This window comes from Orcinus orca, chromosome X (genome assembly GCF_937001465.1).
Source record: "Orcinus orca chromosome X, mOrcOrc1.1, whole genome shotgun sequence".
In the NCBI taxonomy this organism is placed as follows: Eukaryota; Metazoa; Chordata; class Mammalia; order Artiodactyla; family Delphinidae; genus Orcinus; species Orcinus orca.
In genome coordinates, this window is record NC_064580.1 from 18,725,206 (window position 1) to 18,743,599 (window position 18,394).

At 42.2% G+C, this 18,394-nt stretch overlaps 1 protein-coding gene across 1 annotated transcript in view; it reads right to left on the reverse strand.

Annotated features, from left to right (window-relative positions):
- The window catches only part of SMPX (small muscle protein X-linked), a 52,468-nt gene extending 35,114 nt beyond the window's left edge, over nucleotides 1–17,354 (reverse strand). Inside the window, exons 1-3 of the mRNA XM_004283070.2 lie at nucleotides 17,136–17,354; nucleotides 13,055–13,111; nucleotides 1,506–1,592 (exon numbers count right to left, since the gene is read on the reverse strand). Of these exons, the coding sequence (XP_004283118.1) occupies nucleotides 1,506–1,592; nucleotides 13,055–13,093 (126 nt within the window). The 5' untranslated portion in view covers nucleotides 13,094–13,111; nucleotides 17,136–17,354. The remainder of the gene's footprint in view (nucleotides 1–1,505; nucleotides 1,593–13,054; nucleotides 13,112–17,135) is intronic.
- Nucleotides 17,355–18,394: the final 1,040 nt, after the last annotated feature.

Consider the following 18,394-nt stretch of genomic DNA (forward strand, 5'->3'; position numbering starts at 1 on the left):
ATCAGTCAATTTAGTGTGAAAAGAGAGTCAAGCTACCTTCCAACTGATTGCCAGACCCAGTGACACACAGCTTACGAGGAAGCACAGGAAGAAAACCTAATTACAGATGAATGGAGATGTAGAAAGAATGCCTTTCTGCCCTCCCTTCTACCTCCCTGTGCTTTTTTGTTACAACATGTGAAATAATAGGCCCAGGAGTCCTTCATAAAAATTGGATAATTCGATCAATCGATGAACAGTCATTTATTGAATACATGACTCTTTCCTCACAGCAACCCTCTGAGGAACGGACAGAATCGTATTTTGCAGACAGAGACTCAGATACTTGACCAAAGTCCCAGAGGGAGAGCTCATGATCATGAGCTACCTGGGTGGCCAAGTTAGCAGCAGCAGAACTAGAAATTATGTACCATCAGAACCGAGTAGGGCCAGGTCTTTTCAGCTTGTATGTTGAAAATTTGTTATTCGTCAAGGGTGACTTAGTGACTGCAACTCCAGAACTTGGTGATGTCACTCAAATAGTCTATCTCCTCCTTTCAAAAATTATCTTTCTATTTATAGGAAGCTGGAACCACTAACTGAGGACCACATCAGGAATTATTTATGAGAGAAAAAGGTTAGATGCAGGACAACCAGTTTTATTAGCAAATACCAAAAAGGTCACCTACAAAAGTTTAAAAAGCCTTTTCACCTTTAAAAAAGGTAAAATACAGTTTGCAATACCCTGTGGCTTTATTGCTCCAAGACCTTAACTTTTTTTTTAGAATCAGACCTTCCAGGTTTCATCAGAAAAGTCAGAATTGAGGGAAAAATATAAACATTTGGGCAGAGAACTATATTTATTGCACCCATGATGAATTTTAGCCCCCATTTTAGAAGACTGGGTATCTGAATTTGGAGGAAAGGAAAAGAAAGAAAGGGAGGGAAAAATACAGAAATTGATAGACTCCTTTGCAAGTTCCTCTTTTCAAAGGAAACACCCAGAGATTGGGGCTTTTTGTTTGAATGCACAAGTAATTTTACGTGCTTATTACCTGCGTTCCCACTGGGGTTTATCACTTATCAGAAGCTGTACTACATACATCCAGCTAGATTGAATAAAAGCTTCAGAGTGAAAACTTAGCAAGCTACTGACTGTTGCTGAACCAAGAGCATCTGAGAGGTTCCCCCTCCCCCTACACACACACACACACACACACACACACACACACACACACAAGAAGACACACGCAATCAATAAACTAGATGCTAAACTCAGCATCTTGAAGTACCTGGGCCAGGCACTTAGATTTTTGGCTGGAGGGAAGTGAGGGTCAGTGTGTTTCGTGGCTGATTGAGCAAGACAACCAAAGAAATGTATGCACTACATGATGACTCCTTGACCCACATCCATTGGTGCCCTCCTTGTCCTGGAAAGCTGGCCCTCGCCTTGCCTCTGCCCTCCTCTAGTCAGGATGTTGGAGGAGAAAGATGGTGCTGAGCTCTGCCAGCTCAGTTTTTCTCACCTCCTCCGTTTCTGGAGTACATTCTTTTCTTCTGGGGGGTTGCCCAGCTCCTGGCCGAAAGGCTCCCATTGGGATATTGATATTTGCCTAAAAGAGAAAACAGGGAAGATTTAGGTTAAGGAAAGTAAGAAATTGCAATGACACTCTGAGATGGTAATCATTGTGAGGCAAAACAAATCTGAAAAGTACGTCTTTAAAGCTTTTTACCTCAAGAAAATTGCTATGACAGTACAAAAATATGCCAAGGAAAATTTGACTTCCATTTATTCCAGATTTCTTGTACTCATCCTGAGGTCTGTGCAGTGATTTCACAGTTCCCTATTGGCTGGAAGAATTGGAAGACAGTTTGTTCTGGCTGTTGCCCTCCTGTGGTGCCTAATATTTTCCGCTCTCTGGGATGAGGAAAGAACACATAATGATAGGAAAGGAGGCCATGGCATTTGCAGAAACCATCCCACATCTTAGCCCTCCTTCAGCTTCCTTCAGATTTACCACGGGAGGGGGGCAATCACACCTCCCAAACCACCTCCTCCCTCCCATAATGTCCTAAGGCTATTCTAGGACAGCCTTAGGTCTCTGTAATTTGACACTCTTTTACTTTCTCCCCAACACCCCACTGTGTGGGTCAGTGTGTAAGGAGAGTGCTGGAAAGTCAAGTTGATTGGTGTCACAGTTCATAGATTTTTGTCCTTTATTAAGATGCAATACCAATTTCTACCCACAGTAAACATAAAATAACTTCTAGAAAACATGAAATATGCTAAACATTAAATTATGTAAGGAAAATACCGACATAGTTCAAACTTGGGAAAGAGAATATGTAAATTTGAATTTTGTCCATACTTCTTCATCTGGTATCAAAAGGCAAGAATGTTTAATGCAGACCAAAAACATCTTCACCCAGGAGTATCACTCACATAAAACAAGCATTAAAACTTTTTTTTAAGGCAGAGTGTATTTTTTTCCACTTGAGATAAAGTGTTGCCTTATGAGTAGTTGGATTTGTGGGCTTGAAAAGTTGAAATTGCGCTGTGATGTTATGAATGAAAATGATGCCCGAGCAAAGGGAGCAACATATTTTGTTACCGTATGACTCAGTTTGGGCAATTTTGGTACCACACCAAACAAAATCATTAGGAAGTGTGGTATTTGGAACTGCCTGGTATGAGCTCTGTTGCCAGGGGAATGTTTAACTCAAGACACAGGAAATATCCAGTGTCTGTGTTCATGCAACATGGTGGATCTATGTTCTGCTCCGTAGAACAGGAGGTGACTTTTTCCACATAGGACTTTAAAACTTTCTTCCCTACTAGAATAATGATGATCCCACGGAAAGGAAACAGATCCAAAGTGTTTGTTGTGGGTATCAAGAGAGGGACATCACCATTCCTAGGGCCAACAAGCCAAGAAGTATTTGGGGTCAGTATGTATCATATATGCTACAATATAAGTGCAGCACAATTTTAGAGGGAAGCATTTTGGAAAAACTAAGGCTGAGCCTTCTATGCTATTCCTCTGTTTAATGGAAATATCAGGTGGCCTAGAGTGGGGGGAGGGGGAGGTATAAGACAAGAGGGAAAACATGTCTTCTATGGTGGCAAATATGGTAGCATACTTCACGAAGTCCAAGATGCACCTCTTTCAATATCTCTGAAATCAGAGCATGTCTTACAGTCAATGGTATCTTAAATTTTTAATGGGCACACTTGTTTTATTTCTTAGGACATAAAATACTGGTATTTTACAATTGACAGTGTCTTAGATAGGATGAAATATCATTAGGGTCCTGAAATAAGATCAAAACAATGTAAGTAAGACTCACCGAAGATGATGTATATTGAACCAATAACTATTTCCATTACTACAGTTTGGATGAAAGAGGGGAAAAGTTGATATAGGGACTATTTGGAAGACAGTTAACTGGCTAAAAGTTTAATTAGATCACCACTACCCTGACCCATTTATTAAGCATGTACAGAGGGCATCTTCCTAATGGGAAGTTCAAGTTAAAGTATTGTTTCTGAAAGATATGATTGTTAAACTAACCCGTTTAATCAAGTGTGTATGCTCTATGGTGGGTTGTAGTTTTCAGTAATGGAACATGTAAAAATCATCCAGGATGGTGTATTCAGTAAAGCACATGCTATGGAAATACCACCTTTTCTTGCTCAGAGATTGATTTTAGGAATGCTTGTAGCCTCTCCATGGTACCTGGGTGGCTATGGTAGTGAAAAGAGCCCAATGCTAGGAGTGGCTATAGATTCTCTGTACTTGAAAGAGTGACAGCTGCTCTGGGTCTTGTCTTCCCCACTTGTTTAATGTGAATGTTAGGCTTCACTAATGGAACCCTTCTCGGCCATGGAACCCTTCTTTTCAGTAAAGTGTTGTGAGAATATGTAAAATGCAAACTAGGTGGAGGTGGAGCTGCTCTGGCCAAGGTTATAGGGAGCCCAGACCCCATCTGCTTCCCCCAAGCCCCAGACCGTGAGCACTTCCAAGGAACTTGGGGGCCCAAATCTGACAACCATTGAAAGAGATCACCCCTAAGTGAATGAGTATTGATGTGCATTTAAAATGTTCACTCTGCCCACTGTTAAGATGTCTGTAATTTACTTTAAACTACTTTAGCATAGACAGTGTGATATTTTATACGCACAGGTTGGTTTAACTACAACTGTAGGGAACACTATTGCTCTCATTGGGAGTTCATCCTCCTGGGGTGGTTAGGTGGTAAAATATCACTAAGACCACGTTCCCCAGATTGCTGCTCCAAGTGTTTTCTGTTAGGTTTATCTCCACCAATAACCGAGGCTTTAATGTTTGCATAAATGGCAAAAAATCAGTGAAATAATGGAATGACTATTAGAAATGGCTTGTCTTGATGAAGTTGGAGGAGGTTAAGATATGTAGAGTGGTTAAAATATTTTAGAGACAATTCCCACCCTGCTGAACAGAGTGTAAGAATCTGATGCCTATAGCTTGCATCTTTAGAGACAGAGCTCAGAGGGGTGGTCCCTAAGTGGGCCTGTCTCCAGTCATTGATAATGAGGATTTCTAGCGGACTGCTGCCAACTAGGGGCAACAGAATCCCCACCTGCCTCCCATGAACCTTTTATGCAAACTGGCAGTCACTCAGAGCATTTAAAGGGACAAGAGCTGAGGCTTCATCAGGCTCACAGACAGACTGTATGGATGGTTTCTGCTTGTTTGCTAACAAATGCGTGTTTAACAAAGTGGCAGAGTTGGGTTGGGACTAACTTTCATCTTAACCTGGTGATGAGGTTGTGGAACAGTAACTACCCCTCCCCACGGTCACCACAAACCACCCTTATCCACCCTAAAACCCCCAAGCAAGATTCAGCTAGGTTGTCATAACACCTTCATCCTCACAACAAACTTCTGAGGTGCAGACTATCATCTTCATTTTACTCATAAAGAAACTGAGCCTCAAAGAGGTTAGGTGATTTGCTCAAGGCCACACAAACTTACACCTTGAGAATGGCCTTGGAAAAGGGGCACGCCAAATGGATAATTCTAGAATAGGCATCAAAAAAAGCCACATTTGAGGGCTTCCCTGGTGGCGCAGTGGTTGAGAGTCCGCCTGCCAATGCAGGGGACACGGGTTCGTGCCCCGGTCCGGGAGGATACCACATGCCGCGGAGCAGCTGGGCCTGTGAGCCATGGCCGCTGAGCCTGCGCTTCCGGAGCCTGTGCTCCGCAACGGGAGAGGCCACAACAGTGAGAGGCCCGCTTACCACAAAAAATTAAAAAAAAAAAGCCACATTTGAAAAGTGAGCCGTTAACTCACTGGCCTGATGCTTTTTCATCTTTAAGGCATGACTCAAGAAACCCAGAACCTAAATGGGTTTTTTTGTGGTTTTTTTGTTTTTGTTTTTGGGGGTTTTTTTTGCGATACGCGGGCCTCTCACTGTTGTGGCCTCTCCCGTTGCGGAGCACAGGCTCCGGACGCGCAGGCTCAGCGGCCATGGCTCACGGGCCCAGCCGCTCCGCGGCATGTGGAATCCTCCCGGACGGGGGCACAAACCCGTGTCCCCTGCCTCGGCAGGCGGACTATCAACCACGGCGCCACCAGGGAAGCCCTAAATGGTTTTTTTGACAGCAAATATTGACAGGATCCAGAGCAGCCTGTGAACGTGTCAAGTATCCAATCATTAATGTACACCTAAGGGAGTGTCAGAGGATTGCTTTGTAACTGATTAGAGACGATTCATTAATATAATTGTAGGGCGGTGATATTTGAGTGACAAATTATAGGCTAAATTAGAACCATAAGAAAAATTCCTTGTAATTTGAATTTCATAGAAATGTGTAGACCTATAGCTCTCTGTTTTTGTTCCATCAGCCAGAGGATTGGTGTCATATTCTTGTCTTTTTCACTGACTTGCTGTTTGAACACAAACAAAATACTTTCTCAATGACTCGATTTTTCCATCTGCAAATTGAACATGGTATTCACTACTCAAAATGGGTTTGGAATATGAGCTACGTTTTTATGAAAGAATAAACAAACAGAAATCAATGACCTGGAGTTGATATGAGGTTGGACTTCCTTCTCTATATAGATTCTGTGTAAGTGTAAAGGAAGCAGGCTTTTGTTTTTTCCTTTTGTAACACCTTCCCTTGCTTTTATTCCCTCCTTGAGATTTATTAATCTTAGATATTTCTAAATATGCCCCTGATGTAGCAGACCCAGTGCATCACTTTCCCAAGCTATACATACTTTGTTACATCCTCAAAGTTGGAATGGAAAAAATCTACTAGATCATCTTTTGCCAGAACAGGATACAGTTCCCTGATAATAGACCTATCTGATGTGAAATGAATACTACACTTGATCTCACCAGGTGAAGAAAAGCCGAAAGAATTCCCTGTAAGTTAATTCCACTAGTCCCTTAATTATTTGTATTGTTCTCTTGCTTGGCTCCAGGCTTTGAGCCCGAGAATTCTGGAAACAGTATTCCCTCCACAGCCACTCCTGTGTGACTTACAGTGCAATGGCATCTTTCCCCAGTGGGCTGGATTCTGTAGCTGCTAGCCACTGGATACTGACAATCCCACTCCACTTTGCTTTCCAGAGCCCTTGTTCTCTTATCTCCCCCTCCCTTTTCGTCCCCACTCAGTCTCTCCTTTTAGCGCTCAGGCTTTTGGAGTTTCCTGCCATTGCATATTTGTTTCAGATGACTCCCCACGGGTTCTATCTTTAGTTTTCCAAGGTCTCCAACAGCACCTGCCAGAATCTATAGCCTCCCCCATGGCTTTCTCCCAGCCGCTGGAAGAGGAGCCCCTATAGGGTTGCATTTTACAATATTTCTTTCTGTGCTCTCCTATTCTTACAGTCCTAGTCCTTCTCTGAATGGAGCAGGATATGACATTTTGAGATTTCTAGCATCTTCACAGAAGACTCTCAGAAACAGGGGTGTTTTCCCAATAGCTAATTTTAAAAGATTTCTTATTTGATATATTAGCCTAGATTAGGAAGACAGACAGACAGACACACACACACACACACACACACACACATACATACACACACCAACTAAAATATATCCAACCCATTTTAAAATAAAGCTCTGTATCGCTAGAATGCATGACTTCTTTGTCTTTAGGGATTCTTGAAATGTGAAATAGATTCAGAACACACAGAACTTTCCCACTCAATACAATTTTGAGAAACTCCCACTCAGCCAGTTTTTCACCCATGATGTTTCATACTGAAAGGTTGTTGTGTTTTTTTTCCCCTCTGTTCTCAACACTTTTTGTTCTCTTCAATAATTTTCTGAGTGACTCAACTGTAGTCTTGTCATCCAGGGGAAAGTAGATTTCAATAATGTATCGTACAGCTATTAAGAGAATGTCTACAATCGGTTGAAGGCAGGTTATATTTCTGAAGTACTTGTGAATGTCAGCCTCAAAAAATGACATCCCTTAGTCAGTGTATGTCACCAATATGGAGCCCTGGCAGAGCAGCAAAGATCACCAGCTGGAGGTAGCTCTAGAGTCAAACTATTACATTTCAAGTTCTGGCTACACTTCAAAGAAACCAGCAGTGGAAATCATAAACACTGTGTTATAGTGGTTTACCTAAGAAAGAAACAGTAGATCCAAGGTCAAAGGAAAAACATGTGACAAATGAAAGTTCATATTTTATCTTTCGCATTTAAATGCAATAGTAAAGGAAGGTATGTATCATCATTATTATTATTAGCTTTTTTATTTTTTTGCGGTACGCGAGCCTCTCACTGTTGCGGCCTCTCCCGTTGTGGAGCACAGGCTCAGCGGCCATGGCTCACGGGCCCAGCTGCTCCGCGGCATGTGGGATCTTCCCGGACCGGGGCACGAACCCGTGTCCCCTGCATCGGCAGGCGGACTCTCAACCACTGCGCCACCAGGGAAGCCCCTATTATTTGCTTTAATAAATATATTTGATTAACTGACCAGCCATGGGTGGTTTTAGTCTGTTCCTTTGTACAAAGGATTGTCACATACCTGAAACCTTTTATAAACTGGAAGTCCGAGATGGAATTAGAGTCCCTAACACCTGTCTGTAAATATTTTTGTCGGGCTCTTTTCTTCCACGGAGCCCTTATGCCCTGAGCAATGGAGAGTGGAAGAGCAATGGTAACGGGTGGGGAAGGGAAAGAAGTACTAAAACTCAGGGCATCAAGATATTCTGTTCTACACATGGATTGGGTGACAGTGGAAACTTCCCATAGTAGGAAGCCATACACTAACTAATGATGCAAGGCTCATATAATCATTCCTCTAAAATGTATGATAAAGGAGTTAGTTTTAGTTTCACGAGCAGCTTGATTAAGTCAATTAAGCAGAGAGGTGGGATTCAGTGGCCATGGTCATTTGTATTTCAAGACCATGTTTGTTACTGAGTCACTTTACTTTGTACTTTTCACTCCTAGCCAACCTACATTTAAGATGACTTTAATCAGGGTAAGCTATTAGCTGCTTCTGCTGAAATGCTGGCACCGTTTCTGAATGTCGGTTGAGGGCTTTAAAAGGGAGGACCCAGCATCCATAAAATGGTAATTGTCCTTCAAGTAGCCTTGGTAGTTATGATTACACCCACTCCTCCATCTTCACTCTCGGTGCCAGACTGGAGATAGTAAGTAATAAGACTAGTCACTGTTGCAAAATGGTTCCAAACGTGGGCTTTGGGATCAGGCAACTCGGGTTCAGTTCCTGACTCTCCTACTCACAGGCTGTGTGATCCTGGGTGAGTTTTTTTGCTTCTCCAAACCTTTCATTATAATCCATGGAAATCCCATTGCACTGTGCCAAGTACATAGTAAACCCTGAAGAAACTGACTATTATTATCGTCCTAATAATAAACCTTAGAAGTTATTCTCAAGAAGTTCATGGACTATTAGAAGCTGGACAGAAGCTTACAGGTCATTTAATGCAACATCCCCGCCCCCTGCCCTTTGCAGCTCATGAGGACCGGGGGTGAAGTCACGGAGCAGAGCTATGACTAGGGCACAGGACTCTTTTCCGTTCAACCATGAAACTCTCAGATCTCACGTGAAAGGACAAATAACACTCAGCTTACTTTGATCAATGGTGAAGAGAAAGGGCCAGTGACGACTCAGAGGACATTGGCTCTGGGTGGGCTGAGGCCCTGGGGAGGCCCATGGCAGTTGCCAAAGGGGGTGTGTTCAGGAAGAAGGGGAAGGACAGGCAGGTGCTGCCAGTGGTCAGTGTCACTTGGTCTCATTAGACTTACCAAACAGATCGCTGATGGGATTAGATTTCCCGGCAGCTCTAGCTTTCCCCACCACCTGTCATGTCAAATTCTTTCATCTGAAAGGATCAGACCCACTGTGCCTAGTGTGCTGATGTTACCTTGGTTGCAACTCCATTCCCATCAACAGTGGGGTTTAACAAGCAGCCTACAGAGCACAGAACTGGGGTCAGCAAACTACGGCCCATGGGCCACATCCAACCTGCCACCTGTTTTTGTAAATAAACTTTCATTGGCACACAGCCACACCCATTCATGTATGTATTGCCTATGGCTGCTTTTGTGCTGTAACAGTAGAGCTGAATAGTGCAGCAGAGGCCCAGTGATCTGTAAATGTTAAAGTATTGATTACTATCTGGTCCTTTACAGAAAAGGTGGGCCAACGTCTGGTCTAGAGCCTTATCAGCTGCTTAGGAGACAAAGGCCTTCTGCAGACTATGGAAGAATCAGCTGACTCCTTCACGATGTTTTTATGTCCCTGCGATAAATGAGATTTCACTAATACAACTGAAAAGTAATGCAGACTTAGCTAGAATCCCCTTACAATTCAAAGGCCATCTCTTCTTCAGTGTGGATGTGAAAGACAACTGTCCATCTCCTCTGAGGGTGGGTCTGATTCTGGCCTCCCGCTTATTCTGGGGCAGGGAGGAGATGGAAGCAGCTGAAGAGAAAACAAGGACATTCCATGCATTACTTACTTGGATAATTAGAAGAGCCATCTCTTAAGGACTTTGTGTGCTATAAACTAGGCACTTGCCATACATTATTTTGTGTATTCATTATAACAATCCTGTTAAGTAGTATGAATGTCCACATTTTACAGAAGGGTAAACTAAGGGTGAACTAAGGTCACAGAGTTAGTGAGTGGCCAGGTAGAGATTTATAACCATTTGGCTCCATGTTGTCTGGTGTACATAAGTGCAGTAATTCAACTACCTATGCCTGACTGTTAGAAATATGGTTGACAGAGGCTTAAGTTTGCTCAATCCAAACAAAATAGAGATCTAAGTCATTACTTCTAGAAGTTTGCACTGCAAAATACTATCCTACAAGATACTCATTTAAAAGGTCCAATATGTTTAGAAAACATTGTATACATCACTGCCTTCTTGGAAATATATGAAGCCATTAGCAAGTTATGGACTCTGAGAAATCCTGCAGTAAAGATCCCATTCAACTTTGCTTAATGTTGTGTTCCCAAACACTTTAGCATGGAACCCTTTAACTAACAACATCCCATAAAACTGCTATTCCAGGAGACGCACTTTGGGAACTGTTGAACTACATGATTACGATGATGATGATTGATGATAATGGCTAATATTTACTGAGCAATTACAATGAGCCAGGAACTAGCCTAAGCACTTACAAGTATTGATTCATTTAACCCTCGCAGGAACCCTATGAGCTCACGTTATTAATTCCCCACTTGACAGATGAGGAAACTGAGACACAAAGAGGATAAAACAACTTGCCCAAAGTCGCATAGCTAGTGAGTCCTGGAGACCATGAGCTCCTCAAACTCAAGGATCAGGTTTCAGTTCATCTTTGCATAGCCAACACTTAGTATGGTGCCTGGAACAAAGTATGCACCCAGAATGTGACAGTTGAACTGAATTGGAAATGAGATCCTAATAAAAAGAAGTGACTAGAGTGTGTTGAATGGAACATTTAAGATCTTTAGTACTTATACAACAAGGGCACTCCTTCATCAGCTGGGGTTTCTATTTGTTCCACACAAGACCATAGCCTAGGTAATGTTCCTACTACAAAGCATTTTGTATAGAGTAACCATTTTCATATTTTATTTAATAGACCCTACATTTAATGCAGAAATGATAGGAAAATATCAGATAGTGCAGATCCTATTTAGCCACAAGAAATAGTATTTCATTTGAAGGTGCATTAAGTTAGGCTTTCTGTCTGGCATAAAATGTATTGAGAGAGGCAATACCACATCCATAAGGAAGCACTGCCTTTGTTGGTAGAGTAGATGGATTTTTTTTAAAATGCAGTATAATAACAGCTATTGAGAACAGTCAATAGCAGCTTTTTAAATATTACAGACCTAAAAATATATCAAGGTCAAAATTAATAGGTAAAATACGGGTGAATTTTCAGTGTAGATTTGAGGGAGGCCAGGAAGCACTAAGGAAGAAAAATTAACACACTTTCAGCTATAAAAGGAAGAGAATAAAAGGCAGCCTGAGAGACTATGTTTTTGTGTCCTGCAAAATAGAAAGGAAATTTTATGTTTAGCACTTTGACAGCTTCAAATGCAGTGATTAAATGGTATTATTTTTTGTCACTTTAACACAGAGCATTCCGGAATGATAAGTATTATAGTAACAATGTGACCCTTAATGAGGGCTTACTGTGCTGTTTTAAGCATCTTATACGTGTAGCCCTAGGAGGTGAGTACTGTCCCCATTTTACAGATGTGGAAACAGAGGCAGAGAAGTAAAGTAGGTAAAGTAGTTTTCCCCGTGATCCCACACCAGTACAAAATGGATTAAGGATTCAAACTCCACTAATCTGGCTTCACAGCCCATGCCACTAACAGCTATACACACTGGGTAAAAGAGAAGGTTCAAAGGCTCAAGGATGCTCACAGGCCTGGGAGGCAAAATGAATTCTACTACCAATGTCAGGGTACGTACATCAGAAACTCACTAGGTGGACACCAGAGGGCCAAACATGGCAATGCAGAGTTGAATCCTTGCCAATAGGCCCTTCCTTGGTGGTTTGTTCTGTGACAGGTTTCCAGAGGTTGTTATATATCTTACCAGTTAAGAACCCCATCCATTTGAGGCTATGCATTAGTCATGACGGGTAAAGATACGTCCCTCCACCCACTTCCACCACCGGTGTGTGCTAGGATTCCTCACACCACAATCTAACCACATGCATGTCCCTTCAAAATACAGTCGTTTATGAGTAGGTGTATGTATGATGGTGCATCAGACCCCAAGTATTCAGAAACTACCATATGCTGTGCAGTATTCAGGAAAGCCCAGGGAAAAAAAGTTTTAAAGTTCCTTTAGAGAAAGTACAAAAGGCTCCATCTTGATGGAAAGGAAAGATGGAATTTTACGATAAAGCATTGTGCCCACCGTCTCAGTATGGGAGCCACTTGAGAGTTAAACACCAAGCTCTTAAGAGAAATAACAAATTTAGTACTGAGTCAAAACAAATACTAAAATTTTCTCCATAATTGTATTTGTGTTCCAAAATGCCTGCTTCCCCCTCCCCTTATTGTGGGTAACACTTAAGTCAGATGAAACAACCAAAGAATTTGTTTGTTGAGAGGGCATGAGGAGACATAATAGCATACGGACCTTAAAAGATAAATACCCAAGCCTTGGGAAGAACACTTGACAAGAAAAGGATGTTATTTAAAGAAAGATGTATTCTAAACAGATGAGTCAACAAACTCAATTGGATATAAAAATGGAAATTGAATTGTTAAATTCCCATCGATGAGCATATCAAAAACTTACACATCAAAAAGCATATCAAAAAACATACACACTGCATTTTTGTAGAAGACCATTTAATTCTCATTTATAAACTTTGACTCCCTTACAAAAATAGCTTCTCCCTTCTCAGTTATACATTACCAGCCTTATATCCTTCCTTAATTGTACCTTACACGAGTCTTTCTTTTCTTTTTGAAGTGAATCATCAGTTGGGGTGAACAGTCACAAAAAGTCTGATTTATTAAGCAAACAGACTGGAAGTTGCTGATGTTAAAACACAAATATGTCTACTTACCTGGATGGCTCTGACATTGGAAACTGGCTGTTTCGACATATCGACAAGGTCTTATCCCTAAAAAAACAGGTAAGAAACTGTTAGAGGTGGCGGCATTCAGATTCTCAATCGTGATAAATTTGAATTTAACTCATGATTCAACTGGGCAGTCACCCCTTTCACTGGCCATATATTCTTTCAGTCTCAGTTTCCGGTTACTTAGAGACTCTCCTTCCTAATGCCTCAGGGAGAGGGAACACTAGAGCGCTGGATAAATCATTCAGGAGGAGAAATGCTGAGATGCCTCTCCCCTGATGCTCATGATAGGCAATCAGAAACTTGAAAGGCGCTATCATCTCCTTCCCTGCCCTCTTGCCCCCCTGCCAAGAACAGCAAAGCAAAGAGGTTGTGGGAATAAAACACCTTTGTTTGGGGCCTCAGAAGCTTTCTGCTTGAAACTGAACTTTTGATCTGAACCGAGTTGTTGCCAGGGCTGCACGTCAGTCCATCGGGACCGCCTCGCCTCTGTCAAACACCCAAAGAGAAATGGCCTGTATCGCATTCTTACTATTGCGATGCTCCCTGCTCGCTGTGCTCGTGTCTGTTCTGCACAGAGACCTGGGGGACATGGGCCGCGTCTCCCTGCTCTGTGCGTCCAGAGCCTGGGCTCTGTAAACCAGGCAACCAGGCAGCTGGCAGGCAAGCCTCGCCTCTGTCTTCTTTTCTTTTAACGAATCAGTCTCAGAAGGCAAATAGGACTTATGTGACCATGTCAGATCCCTAAGAGGTAGCAGTGCTTCCTTCCCAAAGGACCTTTGCTTTCTTTCAGTTCGTGAGACCTGACTTAGAGCCCAGGGACTAGTGGCCGAGGTTTACTGGGGCTCAGGGAGCAGGGAACAGCCCAGCTCTGTACAAGTGATGTTATAGCTAGGTCTATTAAATGTCGACAGGACGGAGTGAAAAAGTTTGAAATTCAGTGAATTAAAAACACGCTGCTTTTTAAACCCAAATGATAAACTGGGTTGACTAGAGTTTCCTCAGTTGACTGGTGTAAGTGTGTGGGCTCACTGGTGAGTCAGTGAACACCGAGAGCCGTGTTGGCATTTGTTGCACGTCCGGTGTCCTCTGGACTACGTCAGTCAACATCTCTAGGCCCATTTCCTCTTCCTTAAATTTCACCTACTTCACAGGTTGTAGTACGAATCAAAATGATATAAGGTTCCTGAAAATGCCTTGAAAACTGTAAAGCATGGTGCAAATATGTATTGTTTTATTGCCATTGCCCTTAGCTGGAGACTTTTTAGTTCTATACTGGTCTACAGCTCTAAGTACAGAGTAAAAACTGCTGTAGTGATGCCCCACACACTTTAGAGATAAAATTTACGATCTGAGAACTCTGAAAAACTTGCTTTTTTTTCTTTCTGAGGTCTTCAAAGTCTTAGGCTCTATTATACAAAGTTAAACAATTACATAATTTTTTTAAATCTCTGAAATTAGTATACTCAACTATATAGTCCTTGGAGTCACATACATGAAAACAATGGGATTTTTTTTTTTTTACAGTTTCACCTGAATGTTTTGGTAATATACAGATACAGCCTTCATGCATAAGGGTCTAGGTAGAATTATTTTCAATATGGTTAAAAAAATAGGGACTTCCCTGGTGGCGCAGTGCTTAAGAATCCGCCTGCCAATGCAGGGGACACGGGTTCAAGCCCTGGTCCGGGAAGATCCCACATGCCGCAGAGCAACTAAGCCCGTGCGCCACAACTACTGAGCCTGCGCTCTAGAGCCCATGAGCCACAACTACTGAGCCCGAGTGCCACAACTACTGAAGCCCAGGCACCTGGAGCCCGTGCTCGGCAACAAGAGAAGCCTGTGCACCGCAACGAAGAGTAGCCCCCGCTCACCACAACTAGTGAAAGCCCGAGCACAGCAACGAAGACCCAAAGCAGCCAAAAATAAATAAATTTATAAAAAAATAAATAAATTTATTTTTTTATATGGTTAAAAAGTTAAAAAGCAATAACAAGTTGAACAATTAGGAATCCATTTTTTCTCTATGATATGTTTCAGATAGGTTGCTGTCTTTCCTGCAGTGTCAAAAAGTCAATGAAGGATTTTTAATTTTTGGATCTAGGACACACAGCTCAATTTCAAAAGGAAAAGCTTGGTAGTTTAATTTTTAATGTTTCTATTCCTCAAAAGCTATTAGAAGACATGCAAAGCAATAATTCTCACAGGACTTTAAATATCTCATCATATAGCATTCTCTGTACGTGTACAATTAAAGTTTAACTAATATCACTTGGGAACTTTAAAAAATTTATTGTATGTCAATTTGAAATGTGGGGATTAGGAATTTCTTTATGTTATTACAATAGCAAGTTGAAATGTGGGAAAAAATCAGGCAGTGAATGATTGTGTTATTTATACCGCATTGACTTTTTTTTAAATTAGGCTGATTTTGTTTTTTCGCTAAAGTCCTGGATTGCTTTGTATTTTGTGGACCTCTCAGCCTAGCGGATGGATATTCCTTGGGCCTTGTATAGCATTGGTATAATCTCATTTGCATACAAATTCCTTCTTAACATATACGTCAGTCTGCGAGACAGACACCTCTAGAAAGTTGGTCAGATCCCAGCTCTCATTCCTTGCAAACGGGCTAGATAACGTTTGTGTAAATCATTTCTGCAGCCGTTCCCGCTGTCCTCATTATTCTCAGAGAAATCAGGGCAAAGCACACTGATGAATAAAAATAGACAGTGTTCCCTGGCTCTTTCCCTGGCCCTGCGTTCGCCTCCATTAAGGATGCAGGGTGTAGAATGCACCTTCCTTCTGTATCTGCATGCCTCATCCCAGGACCAAAAAAGAAAGCTATGCCTTAGATGCACAACTCCACTCACACCGGGGCCACAGCTTTTCATCCAAAGAGGTACTCTTTAAAGCACTCTATTACTGTGTCTCCTGGTTCTGGCTACAATTTGAGAACATGGAAAGTTTTACCATTGACTTTTACAAAGCCTATACTACAATGGAAATGCTTGCCGGCTTAGCACAGTTGAGCTTTCCTGGCAGTTCTGCAAGTCAGTGGGGATCTTTAATGGTCCATATGCTGAGTCATGTACAATATACCTCTGCTGGTATTTGATTGGACAGCATCTAATATCTGACTTCTAAGTAAGACTCTTTCACTTACTAAAAATTTGTCAACATTAATATCACTAATTTAATAAGCAGGGATTCAGAGGAAAATAAATCAATATATGGAGAGAGGGGGCTTCGTTTGTTCTTTTTAAAGGTCAATTAAGTGGCTACAGCTCAGTCTCACAGGGAATTATCTTCTGTCTGCTGCTAAAAGTAATTCCCAAGAAGGGTGTAGAAAGATGTTCAGCTGTCCGAACTAAGTCTTTATTCAACTCTGCCTGAGATATGCCGAGAGGGAAGAGACACTCAGCATTGCCACGTATCATAATCTGGTGCCCACATAGGGAGAGACAGGGCTGCTGCCCTCTACTCTGCTGGGTATGGGGAACACTGCGATTGAAGTGAGGCTTTCAAAAAGATGGGTCTGGAGTATTAATGGATTTATAGGTTGATAGAACTTTATCACTGAGGCCAAGCCTGGTGCTTAGGGAGAGGAGAAAAGCGTTTTAAACTTGTACTGTGTTAACAGCTCTGGCAATAATTTGCATTTAGGTAAACCAAAGAGCTAGCATTATAGCTTTTCTCTGACCCAAATTCTCCTGATTATTTCTAGGCTTACAGCCCGAATCAGTCTGCAGCTGACTGACTGTAATCCTGGCCATAAGAATCAAAATGATCTCATGTTCAGGGTCACAGTCATCATATCTGGACCATGGAAATTTTCTTAATGTCCCTATCAATGAAAACTACTTTTAGTTCGATATCCTTTCAACCTCCCCGCCCCCCAACAATTTATAAAACAGAAGCAGCAACATCACCAATGAACAGTGAATTTACAAGGAAGCTACACCCACTGGTTACAAGCCTACAAAGTTATAAGTAGCCACTTCAAGTTAGGTAGCAAGGAAGTTTCCTTCAGAAAGCCCAGTTGCCTGAGCTGGGTCCTCCTGCTTACCTGCTTTATGTACTTGTTTCCTGCCTGAGGAAAGTTCCAGGCAGCCAGGTGCAAGAATACAAGGCTTCTCAGTGAGTGGAAGGGACGCCCGGTGTCCTCTGAGCTGCGATCTCAGTTCCGATGCTTTTCATGTGGCTGAAATAGCTCAAGTGCTCTGTGCCTCACCCGGTATTGAGAGCTGCTCCTGGCTCGGGGCTGGAGGGGAACTCGGTTTAAGGATAAGTGTTAAAGAGAATTCCTGTCATAGCTCACAGTTGTTCTTCCTAAATATAGAGTTTGATACAAGCCATACGCTGCCTCCAAAAGGCTTGACCGTGCTGAAAGGAGGGCTCAAATGTCAGCCGGAAGGTGGCTCCGGAATCTTACTGCCTTCCTAATCTTCCAGAAGATGCTGGTTGTGTTTTCTCACAACTTCTGAGGGGGCACAGGAAAGTTTGAAAAGTAGGAAAAGTTTCTATCTTTAGCTTTATTACCCAGAGGTGAGAAGACCCAAAGTGTTCAAAAAAAATTGGAGAGAGGCGGCACGGCACCACAAACAGTGTTTGAGTCCTTGCTTGGTCACTGAGGAGCTGAGAAAGTTATTTCATAATCAACACTCAGTCAGATTATGATGAACTACCAGATATCATCCTTTTCGTTGGTCAAAAATGGTCACAGATCAACTGACTCGTGTGGTTCCAGGGCCCAGAGTCCTTACTCTCTCTGCTCTATACCGCCCCTACTCGTGGCAATGACTTTGGCCCTACAGCACATGAGGCAACAGAACAAAACAAAAGAGAAAATATCTATCTTAAGTATGACAAGGGCCAGGACCAGGTATGAGGCAAAACACTTTTTAAAGAGAACACTGCCAAATCCTAAAGCACATGCTCATTATTTTTAACACTACTTTTAATTTTTTTTTTTTTTTACTTCTCTAGCCTCTAAAACTACCTTTGCATAGAACTCCCCTTCAGTAGAAGGACTAAACAGAGTGGACTCACTTATAATTCATCCAGTGGATGAAAGTGAGGGATGACTGAGTCCCTCACAGCACGGTCAGCTGCTGACCCATCACCAGCAACCAGTCCTCTCGTTATGTGAGGCAAAGAAGCTCCGATCTGTATGAGCCCTTAAAGTCAGATGTGAGTTCCCTGCAACTGAATGCATTCCGAACACTTGATTTCAGGTCAGTAAAGAGAAAACCAACTTTCCAGTAACTTAGGAGGTCAGCAGATAATTGTGCATCATCTCAGTTTGGGGTTCACCATTAAGTTCTG